This window comes from Dermacentor albipictus, chromosome 3, assembly GCF_038994185.2.
Source record: "Dermacentor albipictus isolate Rhodes 1998 colony chromosome 3, USDA_Dalb.pri_finalv2, whole genome shotgun sequence".
Classification (NCBI taxonomy): Eukaryota; Metazoa; Arthropoda; class Arachnida; order Ixodida; family Ixodidae; genus Dermacentor; species Dermacentor albipictus.
The window spans coordinates 170,251,649-170,274,275 of NC_091823.1; the positions used below are offsets into that span (position 1 = coordinate 170,251,649).

General features: G+C 47.3%; 1 protein-coding gene across 2 annotated transcripts in view; it reads right to left on the reverse strand.

Annotated features, from left to right (window-relative positions):
• Window positions 1-15,209: 15,209 nt before the first annotated feature.
• Window positions 15,210-22,627, reverse strand: part of RpLP0-like (ribosomal protein LP0-like) — a 75,623-nt gene continuing 68,205 nt past the window's right edge. For both annotated transcript variants that reach the window (XM_065444414.2, XM_065444415.2), the window contains 2 exons: window positions 18,673-18,749; window positions 15,210-15,549 (listed from right to left, as the gene is read on the reverse strand). In XM_065444414.2, coding sequence (XP_065300486.1) covers window positions 15,235-15,549; window positions 18,673-18,749 — 392 coding nt within the window. In that variant the 3' untranslated portion in view covers window positions 15,210-15,234. The remainder of the gene's footprint in view (window positions 15,550-18,672; window positions 18,750-22,627) is intronic.

Genomic DNA, 22,627 nt, shown 5'->3' on the forward strand with positions numbered 1-22,627 from the left:
AAAGCTAACGTGAAGGTCTTCTGCTACATTTAATGCACGCGACATCTCGCGGATGCGCATTAATGCGCCTCCTGTTTGGTACATTAGCAGGGAGGCTTAAAATTTCGGGTTTGCGGACGCGATTCTGGCTCGCCGGCTGGGAAACGAGAAAGTCAAACATGAGATTGGCCAATCGTCGCAGTCTCGACAAGCGTCGCCGATGACGGGGGCCCGATCGCGTGACGGAAATTGGGCTGCCCAAACGAAGGCGCCTGATAGGATAACAGTAGATAAACACGTCGGAGACTTTGACTGCGCGAATTTGAATGGCGGAGCGCCGAAAGCGAGCGCGACCAGAGAGACGGCGGGGGAAAATTTTGACGATTGAGTTTCGGTACGTTACATTTCTTTTGTCGGTCGCGGGGTGGTGGTAGAATCAACGTCCTTACGCCATAGCTGGTCTCGGAGCTTGCTTTGGTATCCCTCGTCTGCAACACATAGAATCCAGGCCGCATATTCCGCGACGAAGAAGATGAGCGAGTGACGGTTACGTTTCTTGATAAAGCCTCGGTGTGTGCGCGCTCGTGTTGACTTTGGAGATGTTTTCTTTGTGCTAGAAATAAACATTTTCAGTTCATAATTTAGCTCCTCTCGTGCTTGCTTTTTCTCCTGAGCTTGCGTCCCTTACCGCTGATAAAAAAAGTTTAGCTGAAAATTTAGCTGACCGTCAATTAACTCTTGACTTGGCCAGTGACCACAAGAGCGTGTGCTGTTTTTGTTTTTCTAATACGCTACGTAACCAGACGAGTTTTCGTCGAACTACTGTCTAAATTTAATTATATCAGCTTCGCGCCTTACTATACACGTCAGAGAAATCTGTGCGATTAGACAGACCTGAGCGAACGTAAGTGAGGAAGTCTTTCAACGTGGATCTCGTTCAAAGTGCGGTATTACATGCATCGAAAAAAAAAAAAAAGAAGTTTGCAAGGCGACGTTGAATTGATCTAAGTGAACTTTTTTTTTAAGGACGCACTGCGAAATCCCATTGCAAATGACGAGCTAAACACAAGACGAGCGAGCACCGTACACTGCGAAAGGCAGGGCGGAACTAAGTGCTAGGCGCGAGTTCGTGCTGGGCCGCCAGAATGCGGGATGGCGTCGGCCACGCGATCCGCGTCTCGCTGTTCCTCGCACGGACTCGTCGAACAAAGAGCGCGCTGCGATTCTGCGCGAATCCCGAGACTTTTATGCGAAGCATATTACTAGAGCTCAACCCAGCTCCTCAGGCGCGGCGGTGTCGCCTTCAATACCACGTGACACCGTGACGTCACGACAGAGGAGAAACGGGGCTCCAACTCGCGCCGTCGCTCGCGGCGGTATATAAGCAGCTGCGCTTGCCTCTGCTAGACATTCACGAGGTGAGATGCCTCCTGGAGACAGAGCTGCTCGTTGGAATGAGAAGCGAAGGTTGCGGCGTGCTACAGAGACTGTTTCTAGGTGGCTTTGCTACGGCGCAGCGACTACACGCCTTGCATCGGACGCGGTGAGCGTCGAGCAACGCAGCGTTCGGCGCGACAACGAAATGTGCGCCTGAGCAAGCGCCGCACGCCTGAGACGACGGCACCGGCTTTTCTGCGACACGAGCTCCTTAACGCTCTCGCGTTAAAACAAAGGCTAGTATGCTTCGCATCCTGGGCTTAACCTTAGCTAAGCCACAGCCAGTTTTTTTTTTCAAAGTCCGTCCGGGCAGAAACTGACGCGTGCGCGACTCGCGTACGATTCTTTTTCTCTTTCTCTCGCTTCTGCCGATTCCTCGCCACAAGTCACATCGAGTGGCCGACACTGCGGATAACGAAGGCGTGGCGACACGCTTGGCCTAAGACGAGAAGAATGGAAAATGAGTGGAACATTTACATAACTGCGGCCGCTGGACTCGTATTTCGTAATTATTCTCCTTAACTTTTTCATTATTTTAGCGCGTTGCCATTGGCTCGCACGCCGAACGTCCTTGAAAGCCAGAGTCCACGTGAGGGTTTATTTAATTTCGCTTCGTTCCCAGAGTGAGGTAAATTTACTCCAACTGCTTCCACAACTTGACTTCCTGACTGCCAAATGCGGGTCCCGAGTGCCCTGCATCACAGTACCGTCGGCGAGAGGTGCGTTTTGCGACATTTAGGGGCCACCCAATGCGACCAGTGCTGGCTTCCACGTTATCGGTGCAGCAAGATATGTTTTCACAAGAACTGATCGCAAAAGACCCCAGGACAAAGCGTTCGAACAAAAAAAAGTGCGCCTAATACTGACGCGCGTATAAAGTCGTCCCACAGCTTTGTCTTACTGACCGACGCTTCTCGTGGAAACGAAGAATTCATCCACCTCCCATGACAGTCAGAAGAATATAATAGTCATTTTCAACGCAACTTAATGCGCACAAATTTCCTGGCTGTCCGGCAATAGAATTCGAGCAACGAAGAACGATTCGAGAACGTACTTCCGAAAAATAGGACAAAAAAAAAAAATCTCGCGCATATCGATACGACTGCCTCGGTCAAAAATAAACTCGAATTCCTATTAGGCTTGCCTCGAACGTGCGACTTCTGCACAAACAGTCCGTAACAGCTTCAGCGCTCCGTGCCTTGATGGACGCCGCGACAAATGAGATTGCCAGCGTTCGGAAATTACTTGTAATTCTATTAGGCACGGGCCCCTTGTTCTCCTTTCTGTCCTTTTTCCTTTTTTTTTACCGGTTTGAATGTGGTCCATCATGTTTCGTAACACACTCTGCGAAAAAATAAGCTCGGCGTGCTACGACACGGCCGCGTAGTCGGCGATCCCGATAGTCTCTGTGCCGCGGCCATGGACTGATGCTGAGAGCGTCCCCTTTGGGACGGGGTGGCCGGTTGCACCACCAAGGTCTTGTTATTATATTGCCTAATGCCCTACCTACGTTAAAAAAGAAAGCGAAAGACAAAACACGACCAATTCCCTTAGCCAAACTTTCTCAACCCCTATTGTGAAGTTTGCTTTCGCACGCCTCCGTTGTTTGTCGTTTGCATATACTTCCACCAAACTTCCAATCGCCTCTTACTATGTTCGCTTTCCCCTTGCTCTCGCTCAGCCCAAGGGCTTCAAGGAGGTCAGTGGTGCCTAAATCGACCGCTGGGCAGATATCTTCAGTTCAGTTCAGTTCAGTTTGTTTATTCAGACATACATTGCCTGGGTTGAAAGGACTAAAAGGCAGATGAGCTCTGCCCTCCACCCATACATTTGCTCAGAAGCAGTGAGAATAAAGAAAAGAAAAACAATGGCTTTGTACATTAAAGCGCCACAAAAAGATTTTCATGAACAGAGGTAATATCGTGATTAGGCATTTTAAATTGAGTAACGGAATCACACAATAATGCAACAGCAACAACCCATAAGAAGCACAAACGCGTACATAAATGGCAACATATTAAAAAGTACAAAGTTTGTGCAAGCGTTATACAAAATGTAACATAATTCCTAACTATGTATAACTGTTAGAAAACGCAGCAGAACACAGAGGTTATAGAACAATAAAAAGTTTTTTTTTTTTAAACTCAAGAACTTATTTAGGACAGAGCACCAGACAGTAAGTACATTGTAACATTTTTCTTTAAACTGTGGATAGAAGTACAGTTTTCAATAAGTTCGTGGATATGACTATTGTTGCGGAGAAAGTTAGGTATAAGGTAGAGCAATGTTTGATTACCGTAAATGGTTCTGAATAACGGCATTCTAAATCGCTCGTGTCGGAGATCACATTCTAATAAAACATGCGCCATCGTTTCGCTAGGTTTACTACAGATTGGATTGGATTTCCTTCTTCGATGGCGCTTACTCACTGCGGGGGATCGGCCAACATTTGTGTGGAAAATAGCAAGCACGTGCTTTCTTCTTATATCTCACTTTATAGCTGCGTGTTCTAAGGCATCCCGATCCCGCTTCGAAAAGTAAAGAGCTTCCCCTTGAGTTATCATAAATTGTTTCTTTCCCGATTTCGTTTTTTTTCTTAAGTAGTTGCTCATTGCAGGTTTATTTTCCATTGCCGCCACCCATGAGTTTGTCTCAGCCTCTCTGACTTTGCGCTTGACGTTCTTGTTGCCATGCTGCCCACCATCGTGGACCACCTCGCGAATACTACGTGCATTGCGAATACTGCTTGGTTTCTTGACTGTCGCGACGGAGTTTTTGTTTCGGACATATGTGGACATTTCGCAAATGACGCCGCGTTTCCGCCGCCACAGCGAAAGATGGCGCGAAAAGGCGGACCAGCGCCGGGGTCACCAGCGTGTCCGGTGGCCATCGCGGTGACCGGGGTAAACAAGTCTCTCCTCCCTTTTGTTTATCGCGTCCTCCTCAACCCCTTCCATGCCCCGCTTGCCCCAGGAACTGCCCGGGGGTTCAGCTACCAGAGGCACGAGGGGGGGGGGGGGGCAAGGCGAGGAGGGCAGCTTAGTCGTAGAGGTTGGGGGCGACAGCGGCGGGGGGTGCCGGTTAGGAACGCTGGTAAATGCGTTGTGGATCCGTCGAGGGCGATGACCTCCCGAAGAACACTTGCATTCTCAAAACTGCTCTTCGGCTCTCGACAGACCTGAAAACCTGTGTATGCTCTCGCTGACGAACAACGAACGACACCAGGCACTTAAAAAAAAAAAAAAAAACGAGCTCGTCCGCTTTCGTTTAATTTCCTGCCACGCTGCATACGAGATTTATGTTCGATAATCCAGCCAGGCAAAAGAACGAAATTCATCGTACTTTTGGTAAGAGCGCGAAAGCAACGGGGACAAAAGGAAGAAAATAAGCACAAGAACAGCAAAAGACTTGAGCTGGCTTGTTACGTCAACCACGTAGGAATAACAGTTAGTGTAACTTCAGCGAAATGAAATAACTTAAGATGTACTTTATTAATAAATATAGAATGCTCTAGACTCTCAACGTAACAGCGAACGGTAACTTTGATGGGAAGCTTCTAAATTCACTTAAGCGTCTCCTGTCATCACAAAGGTTTCGTCGCGGCAACAGGCGTCACTGTGTTTCTCGTCTCTTTAATGTTTGTCACTTGTGGCAAATATAAAATGTCGATCGAGTGCACACCCTCGTCACACTTTTCTGTCAGAAACATCATGAGAAGCCAACAACCAGACACCAAGGACAGCATGCGTAGTGACTTTGGAAAGACAACAGTGGGGAAATTAGTTGTACTTACTAAATGAATTAAAGAAACGATAAATTAATGCCAATGAAAGCGGATGAAAAAAAAAAACAAGTTGCCGCAGGTGGGAAACGATCCCACGTCATCTCTATTACGCGTGCGACGCTCCAGTGCCCTTGGCGTCTGTCTGTTGGCTTCTCGCGATATGATTAATAGAGGTCGGGCCCTTCGGTAAAACCCTTTTTCGTCTCGTTCAATTCAGTCAGAAAGCGGTACGACGCGACACACGCTCTGTCGCGTGCACTTCTGCCCCGGTGCGCGTGACCGCTACGTCACGGGAGTGAAAAAATAAAGATCGCTCTCAAACTACGTCGGCGCGCGACAGCTATATATATATATATATATATATATATACAGACACGTGACGCCGTCGATACGCAAAGTTTGTGTCGTTCCACGCCCCTATGTGACACTTTGCAATTCCATCCAATTTCTTTCTTTCTTCCGTTTTTTTTTTTTTCAGGTAATGACCACCCCTTGGGCCACCGCTTGCTTCGGCTGCTCAGCGAGCGATGAACTTCACGTTTGGACGAGCGGTGGAATCGGCTGACGGACACAAAGGACACGTCGGGAAGCCCCGATAACGAAATAATGGCTTTATTAAAACATTAAACTCGAGCCCCCCAGATAGGGCACACGTGAGGCTCTGAAGATCGCCCCACAGCGGAAGGTTTTAAGTTGTTCCAGCCTGCACCCAGTGGGCGTGAACACGAGCGTTCTTTCTTTTCTTTTAATACCTTCCATACTGGAAAGCAACAGCTGCGGCTGGAAGCCCAACTCCTGATTATTATCTTTATTAAAGACATGCGCCACACCCGTCCAGGGACCATGCTCTCGACGGTCTATATGGTGCAGGTGTGCTTCCTTTCTTTGTATTTCAACTACATCTGAATTACACGCTGCCTCTGCTGGGAGTCTAACCCACACCGTCGCAAAGGACTGCGGCCACAGAACTAACAGAAAATATCACGCTCTAATTTCTTGGAATTTTTTAACAAGCTGCCGGCTGCTGTCCTGCACTGATAAATAAATAACTAAATGACGTGTGTGGCGCATGTCCCTGCGTCACGCGGGAAGACAGCTACTGGTTTGTCATATTGCACATTAAAGAATGCTTATCCGCCCCTATCAGTTGGGCGACAATTGGCTTGGCTCGAATGTCGACGGCTGTCAAAGTGTGTCGTGTTTTGATTAAACGTGCTGCCGTTTCACAGTAAGTGCTAAAGTTTCTCTTTCTTGCGCAATAATAACGAGCGCATAGACTGAAGCGAGTGAACGCACGCAGCACTGAAAAACAAGACGAAGATTTCATCTACGGTACGCCGCAGTAGGGGGGAGGGGGGCTACAGATTAATTCGGACCACCCGAGTTACTCGCACCCAAGCCCGAGTACACGCGAGCGTTTTTGCATTTCCACCCCGTCGAAATGCGGCTGTCGCGATCGCAGCCGAACCCGCCACCCCGAACTCAACAGCGCCACAGCTGCGGGGATATTCAACGGACAGCAGTTGTACTTACAGAGGGTGGTGCTTGAAATAAGCTGAGCGCGTGTGGGAATAACTTGACTGCTAATTAGCAATACATCGACTGGCGCGCGTATGAAATCGGGCGAAACATCCGGCGTTCCTAGAGACGCCCTGCTCACGACAATGTCCCGAGCAATGGACGTCCTGGTGGCTGAGCCAATCAGCTTTCGTTGATATCCCCGAGAGGTGATCGATCGAGAGTACGCCCACGCTACGTCTTTATTTATCCAATTACTGCCTGCTTCGCCAATACTGGCATTAAAGCAGGACGTATACATCCCGTGTTGGCGTAAGCTAGAGGTAATATAGACAGGCGCAAAACGGCTGAAGTGGACAAAGAATGCCAACCTTATTTGATTTGTATTCATAGAAGGGGAACGGCGCAGCGCTCGGCCGTATGCGTCCCTTCGTACGTGCCCCGTCTGTATCTGCCACTGCGCACGGCTCCAATGAACCCCACCAGCCTTCTGTGGTCGCGTCCAATCACGTTCCGGACGCTCGAGCGCACTTTGCACCACGTGTCGGATGCGCCGGGCTCAAATATTTTTCAATGTGCTCGGCTGGGGGTGCTAAAAGCGATAGTCTGGTATCGCGATCTCTTGCACACACAAGGACGTTGTTCTTAAACAACGTTTGCTGCGAGGTCATGCTCCAGCTATGTTCCTGGCTGTTGTCACCCCGTCCTTTCTAATGCGATCGGCATTGTTTACCTACTTCGGGAGTTTTTAGCTTACCTGCATAGCGACTGTTCTTCACCGAGTGGGCGATCGAACGAAGGCGTGCTCTTGCCTGCTAAAGCTCGTGCAGCTTCGTTCCTCCGCAAAGTGACTCGGGACAGCCCCTCGATCGCCACTGCTTGGCGTACGCTAACAGTCCTCGCGTCGCTTGGATATACTCACTACGCGTAGCATTTCTCCTTTCGCATACTTATTTTATCCCTCCTAGTACTTTCCCCTTCTTCCTACAACCGATGTGTGGCGGTCGACGCATGGGCAGACAAATAATTGAATAAAACTGAGAACTGAGTATACAGTAATACTGACGTCCGAGCCGTATCAACGTATCCGTAATCTGGAGACTCGCACAAGCTACGATCAATTTCCTCGACGGCATTTCGTACCGACAGCGTGTCGTCATTAGCTCGTCGCGTATTGAAACGGGCACAGGCGTGTGCCTGTCACCGTGGAAATCGTTCGAATTTCCAATTATCGGCAGAAATCAACATTGCATCCAGTCCTCGTGGTACTTTGCTTTGGGAAACGAGGCCATCTGCCAATCTGTTAAGAAAAAAAAAAGTGAGAGAGAGAGACAAGCTGCAGCAGGAGAAGCGGTTAACGATGTGAAGCTAACTGCGTCAACGAGATAGTCTCGTTTCCCGGCTAGAGTAATCAGCGCACGACGATAACTGTGGAGATGCGAAGAATTGTCTTGCAAGAATTTCCAAAATCTCGCGCGCGTTCGTTTACTCTCAAACGTATATCAGCTCCGGCGCCTGTTAAGCTGGTTTGCCAGACAAGCCGCGTTTGCCTGATGCACGACAGATGGATGTCACGGTAACAATTCGAGGAATACACGCGAGGCGATGCGTGCAACAAAAGCCGTGAACACTCATCAACGTCGGAAAGATGACGTGCTCTGTGTATGCAAAATAACCCTCAAACAGGTGTGACCGTTTGCCGTTCTCGGAAAGAAAAAAAAATTCAGCCACGGACTGTCTGCAAGCTCGTCGATTGACAAAGCTTTCCGTCCCTGCACTTATGATGTACGACGGGCTGAAAACACGTAAATTGAAATTGATAAGACAAAGAAAAGGAACACCGAGTCCAAATAAAGCGAAAGCTGGGACCACGCATATTCGATGCAACTGTGTCACTTGTCCCAACCTGTTTCTGTTTACAGCGGTCATCGAACCCCAAAAGACTGGCAGTGCGAAGCGGTCGTGCCCACTGCAGGTGCCTGACATGGCCTTTGTGGGAGCATGAGTTGGGGTTCGAGGAGTTCTCCCGAACGAGCCAGAAAGGCCAAGAACCTCTTAACCATCTTCGCACGCATCGTTTTCCCGAAACTACCCCCTCCTTTAACTAGAAACAGCTTGAACAACTCGCGTTGTTTACGGAGGGAAGGAAGGGGGTTTGCACGCATGTCATTGGCAACCGCGCGGAACTAAAAGCTGCAGGGCTGCGTTATTGTCACCGTGATGGCGGCTGACTAGGCGTCCCCGCGTTCCCTAATCTCCTAGGAGGGGATACTGCGACCGAGGGAAAGAGAAGGGTTACGCCGAGCTCCGGGGGAACGCTATCTTGTCTCCGAACTGTGCTTTCGCATCTCTCCGTGCAGGGCTCGAACCTTTGTCGTCCGAGAAGACAACGGCGGGGCGGAGACTCGTCCACGTGCCAATCTCGTCCACGTACCAATCACAGACGTCATCGACAGTCCGGCAAACTTATAAAAACGAGACAACCGACAGCCACTGCCATCGGACAGCGAGACCTCGACTTGGATGAGCAGCGGAGTTTGGTGAGACAAGTTTCCTTGCTCCTTTTTTCGTTCGCGAGCTTCTAATGTCGTTCTAATAAGATGCATTTTGCGAAAATTGGTTCCCCACTAACATTGACTATTTAATGCTTGTTGCACCGTTTGCTCGTCGCCGCGGACTTGCATCTCCATTGTCGCGCGGTTCTTGCTGCGCGGCTGATCCTTCATTCTGCTGCATCAGCGCCGTGGGTTCCGGTGAATGTCACTCGGTCGATGTGTGCCTCGTGATTCATCACCGGGTGTACATTCATCCAAATCCCGCGAGTGCACTCTCATCGGGAGATTCCTTCAGCGTTGCTTTTCGTTGGTACTTCGGGCAGCCAGTCATCCACACATTCCTCTCGTGGCAAGTGACCGATACATCGTTCCTGCCTGACGTTCATTGCCTTCCGCGCTCGCTTCGCTGGCAGTGGTTCCATTTCTTTCACAATTGCCATGCGCTTGTTTGAGCGTCGCGTCTCCGTGATCGACTCTGGCGATGTGCGGGTGTAGGTTCCGCGGCACCGCTGGCCTGCTAGCGGCCAGGAATCGTCGCAGGAGGCTTATTACGTCCGAACGTTGGACGGCCGCGCGTAGCGGCATCCCGACCGTGCCTCGGAAAGCTCAAACCGGTTTACTTCGCCCGCGCCTTTCGGTCGGCGGAGGAGGCTCGCCCCGGCGCGCACGCGTTGTACCCTCGCGCTGGGCGCTCGTCGCCACCCCCCCTTATCCTTTCCCTGCCGGTCGCGAGGCTAACCCGCCAGCTTCATTGGAAACTTTTCGCGCCGTTTGAAACTTGCTGCACTGCTCGTGCAAATCGCACTGCGTGTTATCCCGCACCGCCGTCTGCAGTTCCGTGGGCAATGCCTGGGCTCGAGCGGGTGCGCCACCGCTCCCGCGAGCGGTTTGTTCTGCCTACCCGTATTTCTCCCGCCAAGTCGCCCGACTCGCGCTCTTTCACCCAGGTGGCGCCAGATCCGTTGCAGAGAGAAAAATGCCCGTAGCGTGCGTTCGCGAGTTCCATTGTTCCACAGCGCGCGCAGTGGTCAGTGCGACGTCCCTTTCTTCCCGTTGTAGTGGTTACTTTCTTTCTCGCGAGGGTAAGGGGGCACATACGAGGGCAGCCCGAGGCAAAATTCCAGCGCAAAGCGTCGGTTAGCCCCTACGGGGCACAAGCAGACGGCCGCCGCCGCGCGCTCGCGCCCGCTGACCCGATAGGTTGCTGGCTTCGCCAATGGAGGCGCTTCGCTCGCGTTCGGCGTGCGCTCCGATTGGCTGCCGAAGCCGTCGAGCAGGTTTTCTTTCTCGCCGCACGTTTTCTTTCCCGTCTCCCGCTCGCCATCTTTGTTCGGCACGGTCTTTTCCACTTGTGGCTTCTCGGGGTGCGGTGCGCCGGTCTCCGTCGGACGTCCCGATCGCGGAGCGGGACCCTTTTCTCGATCGGACGGACGCGGCGAGGCCTCGCTACCTGCTGCCTCGTTCCTCATCATACTCGTCGCATGGCTGCCCGTTGCTATCGATGACTGTGCCTCTAGTACATGTGAATCTAGCTCATGACTAGATCCACACTCATCCATAGAAGCGGACGTTTATCGTCGTCCTTCGCTGTTCGCCGCTTCGGCTCCCAAGAGAGACCTGCCTGTGCGCCTCTGACATTTGCTGCGACAAGTGTGCGCGCCCTCGGCCCTGGTGGATTTAATGCGTCGCATTCGTCGCCGCCTCGTCTTGCTTTTTCCTCCTCATTGACACGGAATAAAGTGCTTTTTATTCGCATGCTGTGCTTGCCTTGTCCCTGTGTCAGTTCCGCCGCGGCTTTTCTGTGCGCGCGCCCGTCGCTTGCATGTGCGGGGCGGCGGCAGGAAATCGCGGCGGGCGTTAAGTGCATGCACTTGTTATTTGAAAGGGTGGGCAATTCGTAGGGGCGGCTAGGCCTAAACGCGGGCGTCGCTGTTAGCGATTAGCGGTGAGGCTAGGCGTGCATTCTCTTCCACGTCACGGCGTCCGCTCACGACCGTTGGCGTTCAAAGATGGTGACTTAAGACCGGTTTTGGCGCGCCGGGCAGTGATGGCGGGCGGACAGCGAACCAGACAGCGGCGCCGGAGACCCGCCATTCCGGCTCGCCTTTGTCCGGCGCGGCTGCCGATGATGCAGACACGACGCTCTCTCCTTCTCCCGCAGGTCGTTCCGGACCCCGTCGGAACAAATAAAGCGTGGCCGGCGGAATGGCGCGCTCTCCCTTTCCCCGAACCACCTTGTTCATAGCGTACAACGTTTGACCAACTCGAGCGCAGTGAGGCCGAGATGAATGCGCAACCGGTCGATGTCTTCAACAATGCATCACCGGGTGTACATTCATCCGAGCTTTTCTGCGCGTGGCGCCACCTGCTGCCGGCTTGTGCTGCCGCCGTCGGCGCGACCGTCTACTAGCGCCACCACAGAACCTACCATTTTTGTTCAATAAAAGCTTTGCTGAAAACCCCTTGAAACCCACGATAACGACGTTGCCTTCGCCTCCAATGCGTTCTCTTGATCGGGGCGGATAGATGGTCTCTATGATCCCTGCTTCGCAGGGATCATAGAGACATCGGTGACATTGCCTTCGCATTTGTCACCGCAACATGTGAAACCGGCAAGAATATTAAAAAAACCCTTTTGAAACGGAGCAATCGACGGACACTGCCCCGACTAGGTTTGTTGCAGAAGGTATTCAGTAGTTTAAGAAGCCTTATTAGATTAGCATATTATTAGATGGTTTTACCAAGATTCCTTTCAATACCATCCTTTACCAGTTCTCCTTCCACTGTCATTTTCCTTCTTGCTTCGTGTATATCCGTTCGATAGACGCATCCCAGGCGTCTGTCGCCTGGGATGCGTCTCAGCTGCTCAGAATTAACTACCGTAGACTGCTCACAAAAGGAAAAAAGCTTGATCATGCTGAGGTGCCAATACGGGAACGACACGAAAATTTTACATTATCAGTTTTGCAGCTTTATTATTTATTATTGCACAGCTTACAAAACACTACAGAGCGTCAAACGCATCACATTGCGATGCGCGTGAAAGCATTGGTGTAAATGTTATAGGCAACAACTTCTACTGTGACTAAGGATCTGTGACACCTAGTAACTAAGTGATGCAAAATAAATATGGTGCAGTGGGCAACAAACACACTAACCTAACCCGACCAAACCTGACAGCATGTGCACTTCAATAATACTGGGATCGAGATTGGGATGGGTAATTGAGGATACACCTTTTGTGAAGCGTAGATAACACAAATTATTTACATTTAGGCACTAGGTTAGCTTATAAGTAATGTAAATGCCACAGACCAGCTGTTGACGTCGCACTTGCTTGGTGGGTCAGATTGGCTTGGCTACTTATAGTATTTACTTCAAGCTAGGTCGAACAGGAAGATAGGTTGACCCTTATATATATATATAATTTGGCCTTCTAAAAAAATGAGGCCTTTACTTAACGTAAGCTCAGGTGCTAAATCTTGCGAGCTGATACCACAAGCTGCATTCACGTTGGAAATGCCACAGAATCTTCAGCACCCCTAACGATGCCATCCTCGTTGAGCACGTTGGATGTGCAGCATTTGTTAGAGCCATTCTGCACTAGCTTTACGATGTGTGTAATAGAGGAACTCCGGTTAGCTCAGTACTTTTGTTAGCTTTATCCGTGAATATCAGTAGATATTTTTTCGTCATGAATGTCTGGTTCATATTTTCGGGGGGAAATAAAAGGACCTATTTAAAAGCAGATGTGGTACCTTCCCACGTACTTCTTGGACTGCTGCTGCTCCATGAACTATGGCTATATTTAACTGCAGTATATTGTAAATGTTCGTATGAGCAGTTTAACCAAAGCCCCTGAATCCCCCTTATTTATATAGCAGTCCCAGCAAGTTTTGTAGGCTAGTGCATTTTAAGAAATGCAGCTTACACAGCCTTGCATACTTTCAAGCTCTTTCAGCACCAGCACTGCACATCCAGTTGTGCGTTCTTTAATCAAACAAATCTACAGCAACTTTGCAATGGATTCACACTTCTTTCAACAAGTATTACAGCCATAGTGAAAACATGGTTGCAATATGTGTGGTTGCATATTAGTTGCATATTACGTAACATGCAGCATATTCCACTCATGAGAAGCACATGTCTCGTGTTCTGCAATTGATTCAGTCTCTAATATGACATCTGGCTAATTCATCGTATCAGCAAGGTAAACTTGAAGACATTGCAATCACGGTTATGTTTTAAGTGCCCCCTCCACTCAGTCATACTGGTCCAGTCATACTGTACCTATTGCATATTGCAAAATGAATACAGTGGAGCCATTGTAGTATGTACGCACGGCTTTTTTGTATACTACAAGAACTGAAAGCTGGGCTAGTTTGCACAAACATATCATTGGTCCAACAGTGCGAGGATAACGAAGACTGCAGGCAGCGATTGCCTGTTGTTGTTAGGTTAGGCCAATCATGCTTTTGTATGTGCTTCAGACAAATAATGATAACTGTGCCTTCAATATGCCTCAGCGTCCATATTGCAACAGTATCACCCCTACTAGTAACTAATTCATGGAGAGCATCCAGAATAGAGCGAGCCGTTTCATTAAGTAAGTCTATCTTTCATTGCAACCACTAACTACTCGCCGTGATATTGCCCTTCTATTTCATAGATTCGTTCACACAGCTGGCCTGTTGTTATCAAACCTGAAAAAAAGCATCCTCAACGTCACAAAAACATAACAATCAGTTCAACTACACTCAAATTTATGGTAATGCACACGCTTTTAACTTTTCAGCTCTACCTAACGCAGTCCGATTATGAAACGCTCTACCAGATAACATCGCTTGCCAATCAAAGCATAGTGCACTTTGCAGTCTTCTAATCGATCAATGTGCCATTTCAACCGTTGAACACATTTTGCTTTAATTTCTTTCCTGTATTTTCCATGTTGCGTGAATATTCCATTCATTGTACTGATGTGTTTTCCCCCCTTACACAATGCCTTCTCGAAGGCCTGTAAGGTACATGTAAATAAACAAAATAAATGCTCTAAATGACTACATTAACGTGGAAGCAAGGGCAGCATTACAGCAGAACATGTAGTGAAATGCAGACGTGAACAAAAGAATAAACGGGACCCACAAGGCACCAATTTTCAAGTTTATTTTGAAGCTTGTGTCTGTTCTGCTTGTCAAGGCACTTCACTAGGCATATATTGGGTGGGGGGGGGGGGGAACCATTACATTATTCCCAGTATTTAAGTTGTGTAGACTGCTTGTGTATAGAAAGTTTTAATTCTTTGCCTGGCAGAGAAACCGATGCTGACAGGCTATTGCAACTAAATAATAAACGAAAAGGAAGAAATTAAATCTTATGCCTGATAACTCGAGTGTGAGATGTGTGATCGTACCATAGCTGGGTGCTAAGTTGTTGCATTTCATTCTTGCATAACAGTACCCATATTCTCAGCTTCATATTCTAAGAAACAAGTGAATTTAATTTTTTTTTATTACTGTGCTATTGTGGAATGGCCCACTCCAGGTCCACAGTACAGTAAGATGGGATCATGAGTATCCTTGTTTACATAGATCTACCTAGGTGTCTAAGTAGTTTGCCTAATGAAAACGTTGAGATTGTTGCGCTATTTTGCTGATAATGCAGGTTTTAAAGACGTCTTTGAAAGTGCTTTGCCTGGTAGGAACAGATGCAAGTTTTGACATAAATTTGTTGCAAGTTAACACAGTGGATGTCCCTACTCATTCTTTTACCCCTGTGTGCAATGTACTAAGTTTTCTGTTCTAATGGTGTGCCAACACATCCAGATAACCGTGCAGGAGGGGGTAGGTGAAAAACTGTTTGCACAAAACATTACAGTTTAATTCACCAGTATCTTTTTTTTTTTTTTGCTGCCTGCCAAAGTGATAAAGAGAGAAATCTTTGCCAGATGTCTAAAATTATAGTTTATTTCTGTCTCTTTGACCTAACTGCAACTTTCTTTGGCCTCTGCTGGACCAACTCTTCTGTACTGTTTGAGGAACCATCGCTTTCGTCACTCTCTTCACCAGCGCTGTCCAAGTCTTCCTCCTCTTCTTCGCTGCCATTATCAGCACCTTCGTTGTCATCTGCTTCAAGCTTCTGCCGCTTCTTGCCTCGCAGTGACCTCTTCTTTTTGGCAAACTCATTGGCACTCTCGCAGAGCACCTCGCAAGTACCATCTGAATTCCAAAGGAACTCCATAGTGATCTTGAAAGTGGCCATCTTGATGCCAAGCAGTTTCTGCACACAAAGATAAAATAAAAGGCAAATAAGTTTTTTTTTCTCAACAACGCTTCAAAGGTGGGCTTGCTGGTTTATGCTCAATATGGTAAACAGTGTAGACAATGGAACAAACGACATGAATGGGACAGATGTGCTGACCATCAACTAATTTTTATTCGGAGTCGTACAGTACGCAAGACAGATGACATAAAAGCCCAACGCTACATAATGCTGTGCTCCCGGTACTTCCAGGTCGCACATAGCAGGCGTGTTATCAGTGCGACATAGGATTCTTGACAGGAAAGTAGCGGCCGCAGTTTTCGAAAAAGGAAATGAAAGCAAGACGAGTTAATTAGTGTTCTGGGTGCAAACTGTTTTTAATGTGTATAAGTTGGTCAGCTGGCTGGCAAGAAAATGCAGTGAGAATAAATTCAAAAGGTGCCGCCATGTACACTTGAGTGCAAATGTTTAAAGACCAGAGGTGCTGCTAAAATGTTCTTTTTCTTTGAAGCCAGGAAGTAAAGGCTGAAATAAAGTGGCACTGCCTGCGTGCGTCTGTTTGACCAGTATTGTGCAGTAGTACCATTTCACCATGCAGTAGTACCATTGCACGGCTGTACTAGAAGATGTTACATTTTTTTTTGCTGATGCTGACTTTTTCACTCTACTTTACATGAGGTGAGGAGGGTGGGATACGATTTAGCAGGTGTTAAACATCTAGATTATATTGACAAAATGAAGTTAGCACAAAACAAGGACAGATATGTAGAAAGGTCACCGCATTCAATAGATTATTTCGCGTTCCCTGTCCTTTCTTGCCGGCCAGCTGAGCAACTTACATTGTGCTTGCGTGTCACCTTTTCTGCAATACTGCACAATTACAAATAATATGTAAACAGTTTGCATATCTGTCCTGTTTGTATCGCACACTTGTTCTGTCTGTCACCTGTGCTGTCTGCAATTTCGAACTCGCAAATGTTGGAACTGACTTTAGCATGGTGGCTAGCAGGCACAAAGTTGGTACTGCTGCAAGCAACTGCAGGGAGAATGAGTAATTGCTTTCTTTGCTCAGTCCCTTTGTTAGTAGGGCAACACGTGTTGATTAAAATGAAGGAGGCTGGCACTGCCAAATTACTCAATGTTCCGTGCTTATCATTCTTAACACTTTTGGTGCCTTCTCTTTCCTGCACAGCACATCTGAGCTTTGAAGAGCTTCTTATGATGTTGCTATATAAGCCACAATTACATCTCATGGAGCACTATGCACCTGGTATATTTGGATTAAACTGGATAGCCTTATTCATGCTTGATTATTATGAAAGCTTGCACAACAAGTCTTGTGTCAATAGCTTAAGCTAGTGGAAACATTAGCTTTTTTGAAACAGCAGCGGGTGACATACAATAACAGTATACAGCTAAATCTGTTCACGATGAACTGAATTAGTTCTACGAGAAGTGCTCATTATTATATCAGCAGTTCATTATATGTGAACCTGCCTTTCAAAGCATCCAAAAATTAACACTGAAGTTGGCATTGGCAGTTTGATTTGATACCACCGTGGCCCAAAAATCGAACCTTTAGTATCTTCACTTTTGTTTCAAGTACATTGACCTCAAAACATTGTGTCCACCAGACTGTGACCAGGCGTGAAGCTTTCATTGTAACAGCATAGTGCATTTAAAGGTTTCAATATGTCTGAATGCAAATTTAATCTGCAGGTTCAGAAAAAAAGAAAATGCACTGAAATAATGTTGTTATAACAGAAAAATAATTAAAAGTGGGTTCAACTGTACACTGAAAAAATAACTAGATTTTTCTGCAGCCAATAATGTCACCTACGAATCTGAACTCCAGCTGTGGTGGTGGCTTAGCGGCTATGATGTTGCGCTGCTAAGCATGAGGTCGGGGGATAAAATCTCGGCCGCATTTCGATGGGGGCGAAATGCAAAAACACCTATATCCCGTCCATTCGGAACATGTTAAAGATTCCCTGGCGGTCAAAATTAATTCAGAGTCGCCGCCTCATAATTAAATTGTGGTTTTGGCACATAAAACCCCAGAATCCCGAGCTCACAGCAGATACTTCCCCGTAATGCTTCACATGGTTCATATTTAAGCTGAGTGGTGAAGTTGCAATAAAGTTTAGCCTTTTTAAGACTTCCGTGGTTCAAAGTACTTTTCAGTCAAATGCACATTTACAGTAAAAAAAACACAGCACATGCATGCACACATCTCCCAGGCACGGTAACAGAGAAGCAGCGACTACAATGTGTCCAGAAAAAAAAAAAAAAAATCTTGGGTTTTACGTGCCATAACCACGATCGGATTATGAGGCATGCCGTAGTGAGGAGCTCCAACTTAATTTTGACCACTTGGGATTCTTTAACATGCATCCAATGGATGGTACACAAGTGCTTTTGCATTCTGCTGCCCCATCGGAATGTAATGCAATTGACCCGAGATGAAAGCAACGATGGTCCTTTGCCTACATCCTCCAATTTGATTGGTGCACTTGCACTAGTCCGGCGCTTCTGTGCAAATGCTGAAGTTGCCTCAGCTGCTCTGCTCTTTGGACAATGTAGAGAAGTGCATGCGTCGCAGGCAGCGAAGTTGCCCAAGCAGAATACAGGACTATGTCATGCGAAACTGAGCTAGTTTCATCTATAAAGTGATTTTGTAAATGGCATGTGCTTTTATGACGTCCAATTCTTTAGCGGGCTTATATAGAATTATGCCCCATATCGAACTGATAGGCGTTTTTTGCAAGTTCGATATAGATGGCTTCGACTGTAGTATGTTGCTTTGCCCCAATTAGGATGTTATGATGTAGCTTCTAATGTAAAGTTGTTGCGTTAAATGGTGTTTAGCTGCATGGGCGAACTGTGAACACGTAAATAGATGTAGCCGCTTCCTCTTTGTGGGCTCTCGGGCACTTTCAAGTGGTCTACGACTGTTTTTCACCTGTGGGACCTCCAATGTTTGTAGCTGGAAATAAAAACTTGACTTTTAGTTTCCTGCTTTGGTTTGTAAAGCGGTATGAGCATCCACTGCACTTCACAGAGTTGGTGAGTATAGTAGCTGACAATAATGACTGATTTAAAGGCATTCACACAACAATGCTGGCCAGTTGAAAAGCTTACCAGTATGCTAGCCTGTTCCGGCTTCAGCACCTCGCCTTCCTTGCACACTTCGTGGTCCTTCACCAATGTCACCACACCTGCCACGAGAAAAGGCAAAGATGTCATTGCGACACTGAATAGATCATGTCAGGACAACTGCAACATTCATAAGACAATGCACTGCGCTATAATGATTCAACAAAGTTTAGTCAGTGCAAGTGTCCGTATGTAATGCTATTGTCCATATGATGTAGGCACGTACTCGTAAAAGGGGCTTCTGGAAACACTGTTTATAAGAGGACCATGCTAAGCATTACATGTACAAAACAAATAAAAGAATGTGATGTAGGGGCATGTAAATATACGAAATCCTGGGTGCAAATTGAAAAACTGATTTGATTCGAAGAACCTGATTGCCTGATTGCCTAATTGCCTAATATGTTAGCTTATAGCAAGGTTGAGTCTGCCAACCAGCTGCTTCACGTGACCCTTAACCTCTTAACTTGCCAATGGCAAGGCAAATCATCGGCACGCATGCCTCCTAGTGGCCGATGACGAGTTAACATGTAAAGTTCCAACAATTATTGCACATGCGTTTATGTGCAGTTTCTTGTAATATTGACAACATACACAATGACTTTTGCTACTTGTTTCTTCCACAAGACCAGTAAAATGCAATAGGCATTCCTGGTACACTTTAGGAAAAAATGGCACAAGATATGCAGGTCTAAAAAGAAGATTTACAAATCTATATGCTTCTCTTTTTTAATTTGTCACAGGAGTTCAAGGGTTAAGGCCAACTGCAACGAAATTTCACTTTGGATAAATTGGTTATAAATAAGTAGCTTATTCGGGCAACCTCGGCAAAGCTGCGGGACTGGGAGTTGTCTAATTTTCCCATTAGTAGACTTTGAAAACACTTGAGCAGACGATGCGTGCACCTGGTCATCAGTGGATTATGACATCAGCCAGAGCACGTCGCCTGAGAGATATTTTTCTGTCCACTGCATGGGCAGTTGTACCATTATTGCCAATCACAAGTCGCACTCATTCAGCCCATCAAGCTGTGGCCACAGCCAAAGATGAGTTACGGTTGGCTTTGATGGAAAGCTGCCCTCAAGACCAACTGTTTAAAATTTTAATGCGAAAGCAATATGTGCCACATTGCACAAAAATCTGTCGTAGTCGGCGTGATCGAAAGATGGTACCAAAAATGGCCAAGGGCACAAAGAGTAAAAGCACGTAAAGAAAATTCACTTACGATTACGATAGTCCCTAACGCAAAATTTGAGTGCAGCTCTATACGCGTTTTTATTTCGTGATTTATTGGCTGGCTTGGACAACCTGCCTCGTGTGGCACATTACAAATGGAGCCAAGTGTGGTGCGACTGCCTCGCCAACTGGGAGATTGCGAGGGGCAGAATGTGGGCGCGATTCACAGCAGCCACCGCAGACGGAGCTCTGCTCATGCAGTGCTTTGTTTCAATTTATGGTACAGGTGGATGCGCTTGCAGCTTTCTATTTCTATCGGTGCATAGACGACGCGCCACTCTGGCACCATCTCGTAGCGGTCGTCGCCGCAGAGCCAGTCTTACGCGGCGCTATGCTTCTTTTCTCTTTTCTTCTCACGCTTTCGCCACACCCTCCTCCTCCACCTCATGGTTCCACTGCACCGTCCTCCTCTGCTTTCCTCCTCATGCTCTCTTTATTATTGCCATCTCTCATTCCTCGCTGCGCTCCCCATCTGCTGTTTCATCCTTTGCTGCGCTAGTTTGTTCGGTTACACCAAGGGATGCCGCCGCCGTGAAACTCGATAACAGTAATGGCCTAAGAGCTACGCTCTAAAATGCCTGAATTATGTCACATTTCTTATGGCTCCTGTAAACAAAGTAAATTAATGGCCTTAATAGGAAAATTTGGTACGTTTCGGTCTGGGTGGGAAATTAACCCGGGTCACTGGGGTGCAAGACCGACACACTTCCCCAACACCACGGCAGCTCCAAGGCGGCTCCTGGTTCTGGCTGACTCAATGTGTGGCCTAATGCGTGCCTCATTGGGCACCTGACGACTCAGCCAATGGGGAGAAGGTGGTTACACGTCACGAGTGTATAAAATGAACACATTCATGACTTTCCAAGGTCTACAAACAGTATAATGCTTTCACATTCCCACATGTAAGCAGCCTCAAGTGTCTCTTCTGAATTTTTTTTAGTTCTAACCAGAAACCTATCAAGTAATTCAAGTAATATATATTGAGAATCAGAGTGACATAGAAAAAAGTATGACTACATAGAAAAATTTCGGAAATTCGGTATGTTCTTCAGGAATTAATTTTGCGGGTTAAAGTGCAGGTTTAGCACTGTAGGTTAGCACAAAGCAGGAAGTATGCAGAGATAAAGCCTCGGGCAGTGGAAAAACATGTTACAAGAAAGTGAGTTGTATTCAAATGTAACCGCTTAAAAGTGAAATTCGTAACGAGTGTCACACAGTAAGGCATGCTATGACAGAAATGCAAAAGTTGCTGCATGTGAGGACATATAAGAGGTTGCATAGTGCTTTGCTGTGCTGCCATAAATACAGCAAACTCCCACTAATTTGATTTTTCCGTTTAATTGATTGCGAACCTACGGTTGGTGTCCATACATTTCTATGGGAGCAAACTTTCGTTACTTCCATAATGAAATTAGCCTTTGCCAGATAATTAAAACTTGACCGGTCATTATGCATGTGCCTGACCACAATGGTGATTGCAGTGGTGACTCCAAGATCGGCAGCATGTCTTGGTGGTGCACTTGGGTTCAGTCAATACGTCGAACACGTCACCTCTAGTTGAAAACACCTATTTGTGGCCTATTGCTTGGGCAGCGCCATCCAATACGATACCAAAACGAAGCCCATGTTCATGGCATTTGCAACAATACAGTGAACTAGATGGGGGTTGTAGGATCAAACGCATGAACACACTGTGCATTCCTGTGAAGCCGAAAATGATTACAGGTCCCGGGTGTTCATCATGGCGGCTCTGCAGTCGAGTGGGTGGTACGGCGCAGCCAACCAAGCAACGCAAAAGCGTGTGCGTTGCTTCACTTTGAAGAGTTTTGGGCTGATCTGTGATTCCCCCCCACTTCATGTGTCAATCTCTAATGTTGTCATTTTAGTGAGAGGCAACGACAAATTGTTGATGCCAGTGGCTCTGCTTTAGCTCTGCCTGGCTGTAAGTGGAAGGAACCAGCCACGGTGGCTTGCTCTGCCCGGCTTCCACTTACAGCCAGGCAGAGCTAAAGCAGAGCCACTGGCATCAACAATTTGTCGTTGCCTCTCACTAAAATGACAACATTGGAGATTGCCACATGAAGGGGGGGGGGAAGCAACTCCGCTTGGCTTGTCCTGCAGTTTGGGTAGTTTGGGTGCGGTCTGTGACTGCTGAATCGGCTAGACTTCAATTTCAACAAGGAGCTGGTGACATGGCCGTCGACTATGCCAGCAATGTATTAAAACCAAAATATCATTATTTCCGCTAGTTTTTGTGGCCAAATTGGCACACGATTGTGCAGCCAAACTCTGAATATCGAACGGTGTGCAGTAACGTGCCCGAAATTTTGCGACTTTGCGCCATGACCATGGTGCGTCAAAGTGTACACTGGTGGCGGCCTGAAGTGCACAGCTAGGATGTCTAGTGCAGTCGACGTTCTTCTCCGAGATTTCTTCCGTTATAAATAGTATACTTAATATTTAGAAGGAAGTTCATAGAAGAATAAAAATGGGTTATATCACATGCGGCAGACATTGTCAGCTCCTGACTGGAAGCTTACCATTATCATTGAAAAGGAAGGTGTACAATCAGTGCATTTTACCAGTGCTGACATATGGGGCAGAGACTTAGAGACTGACAAAAAAGCTTGAGGACAAGTTAAGGACCGTGCAAAGAGCGATGGAACAAAGATTGCTAGGCGTAACGTTAAGAGTCAGAAAGAGA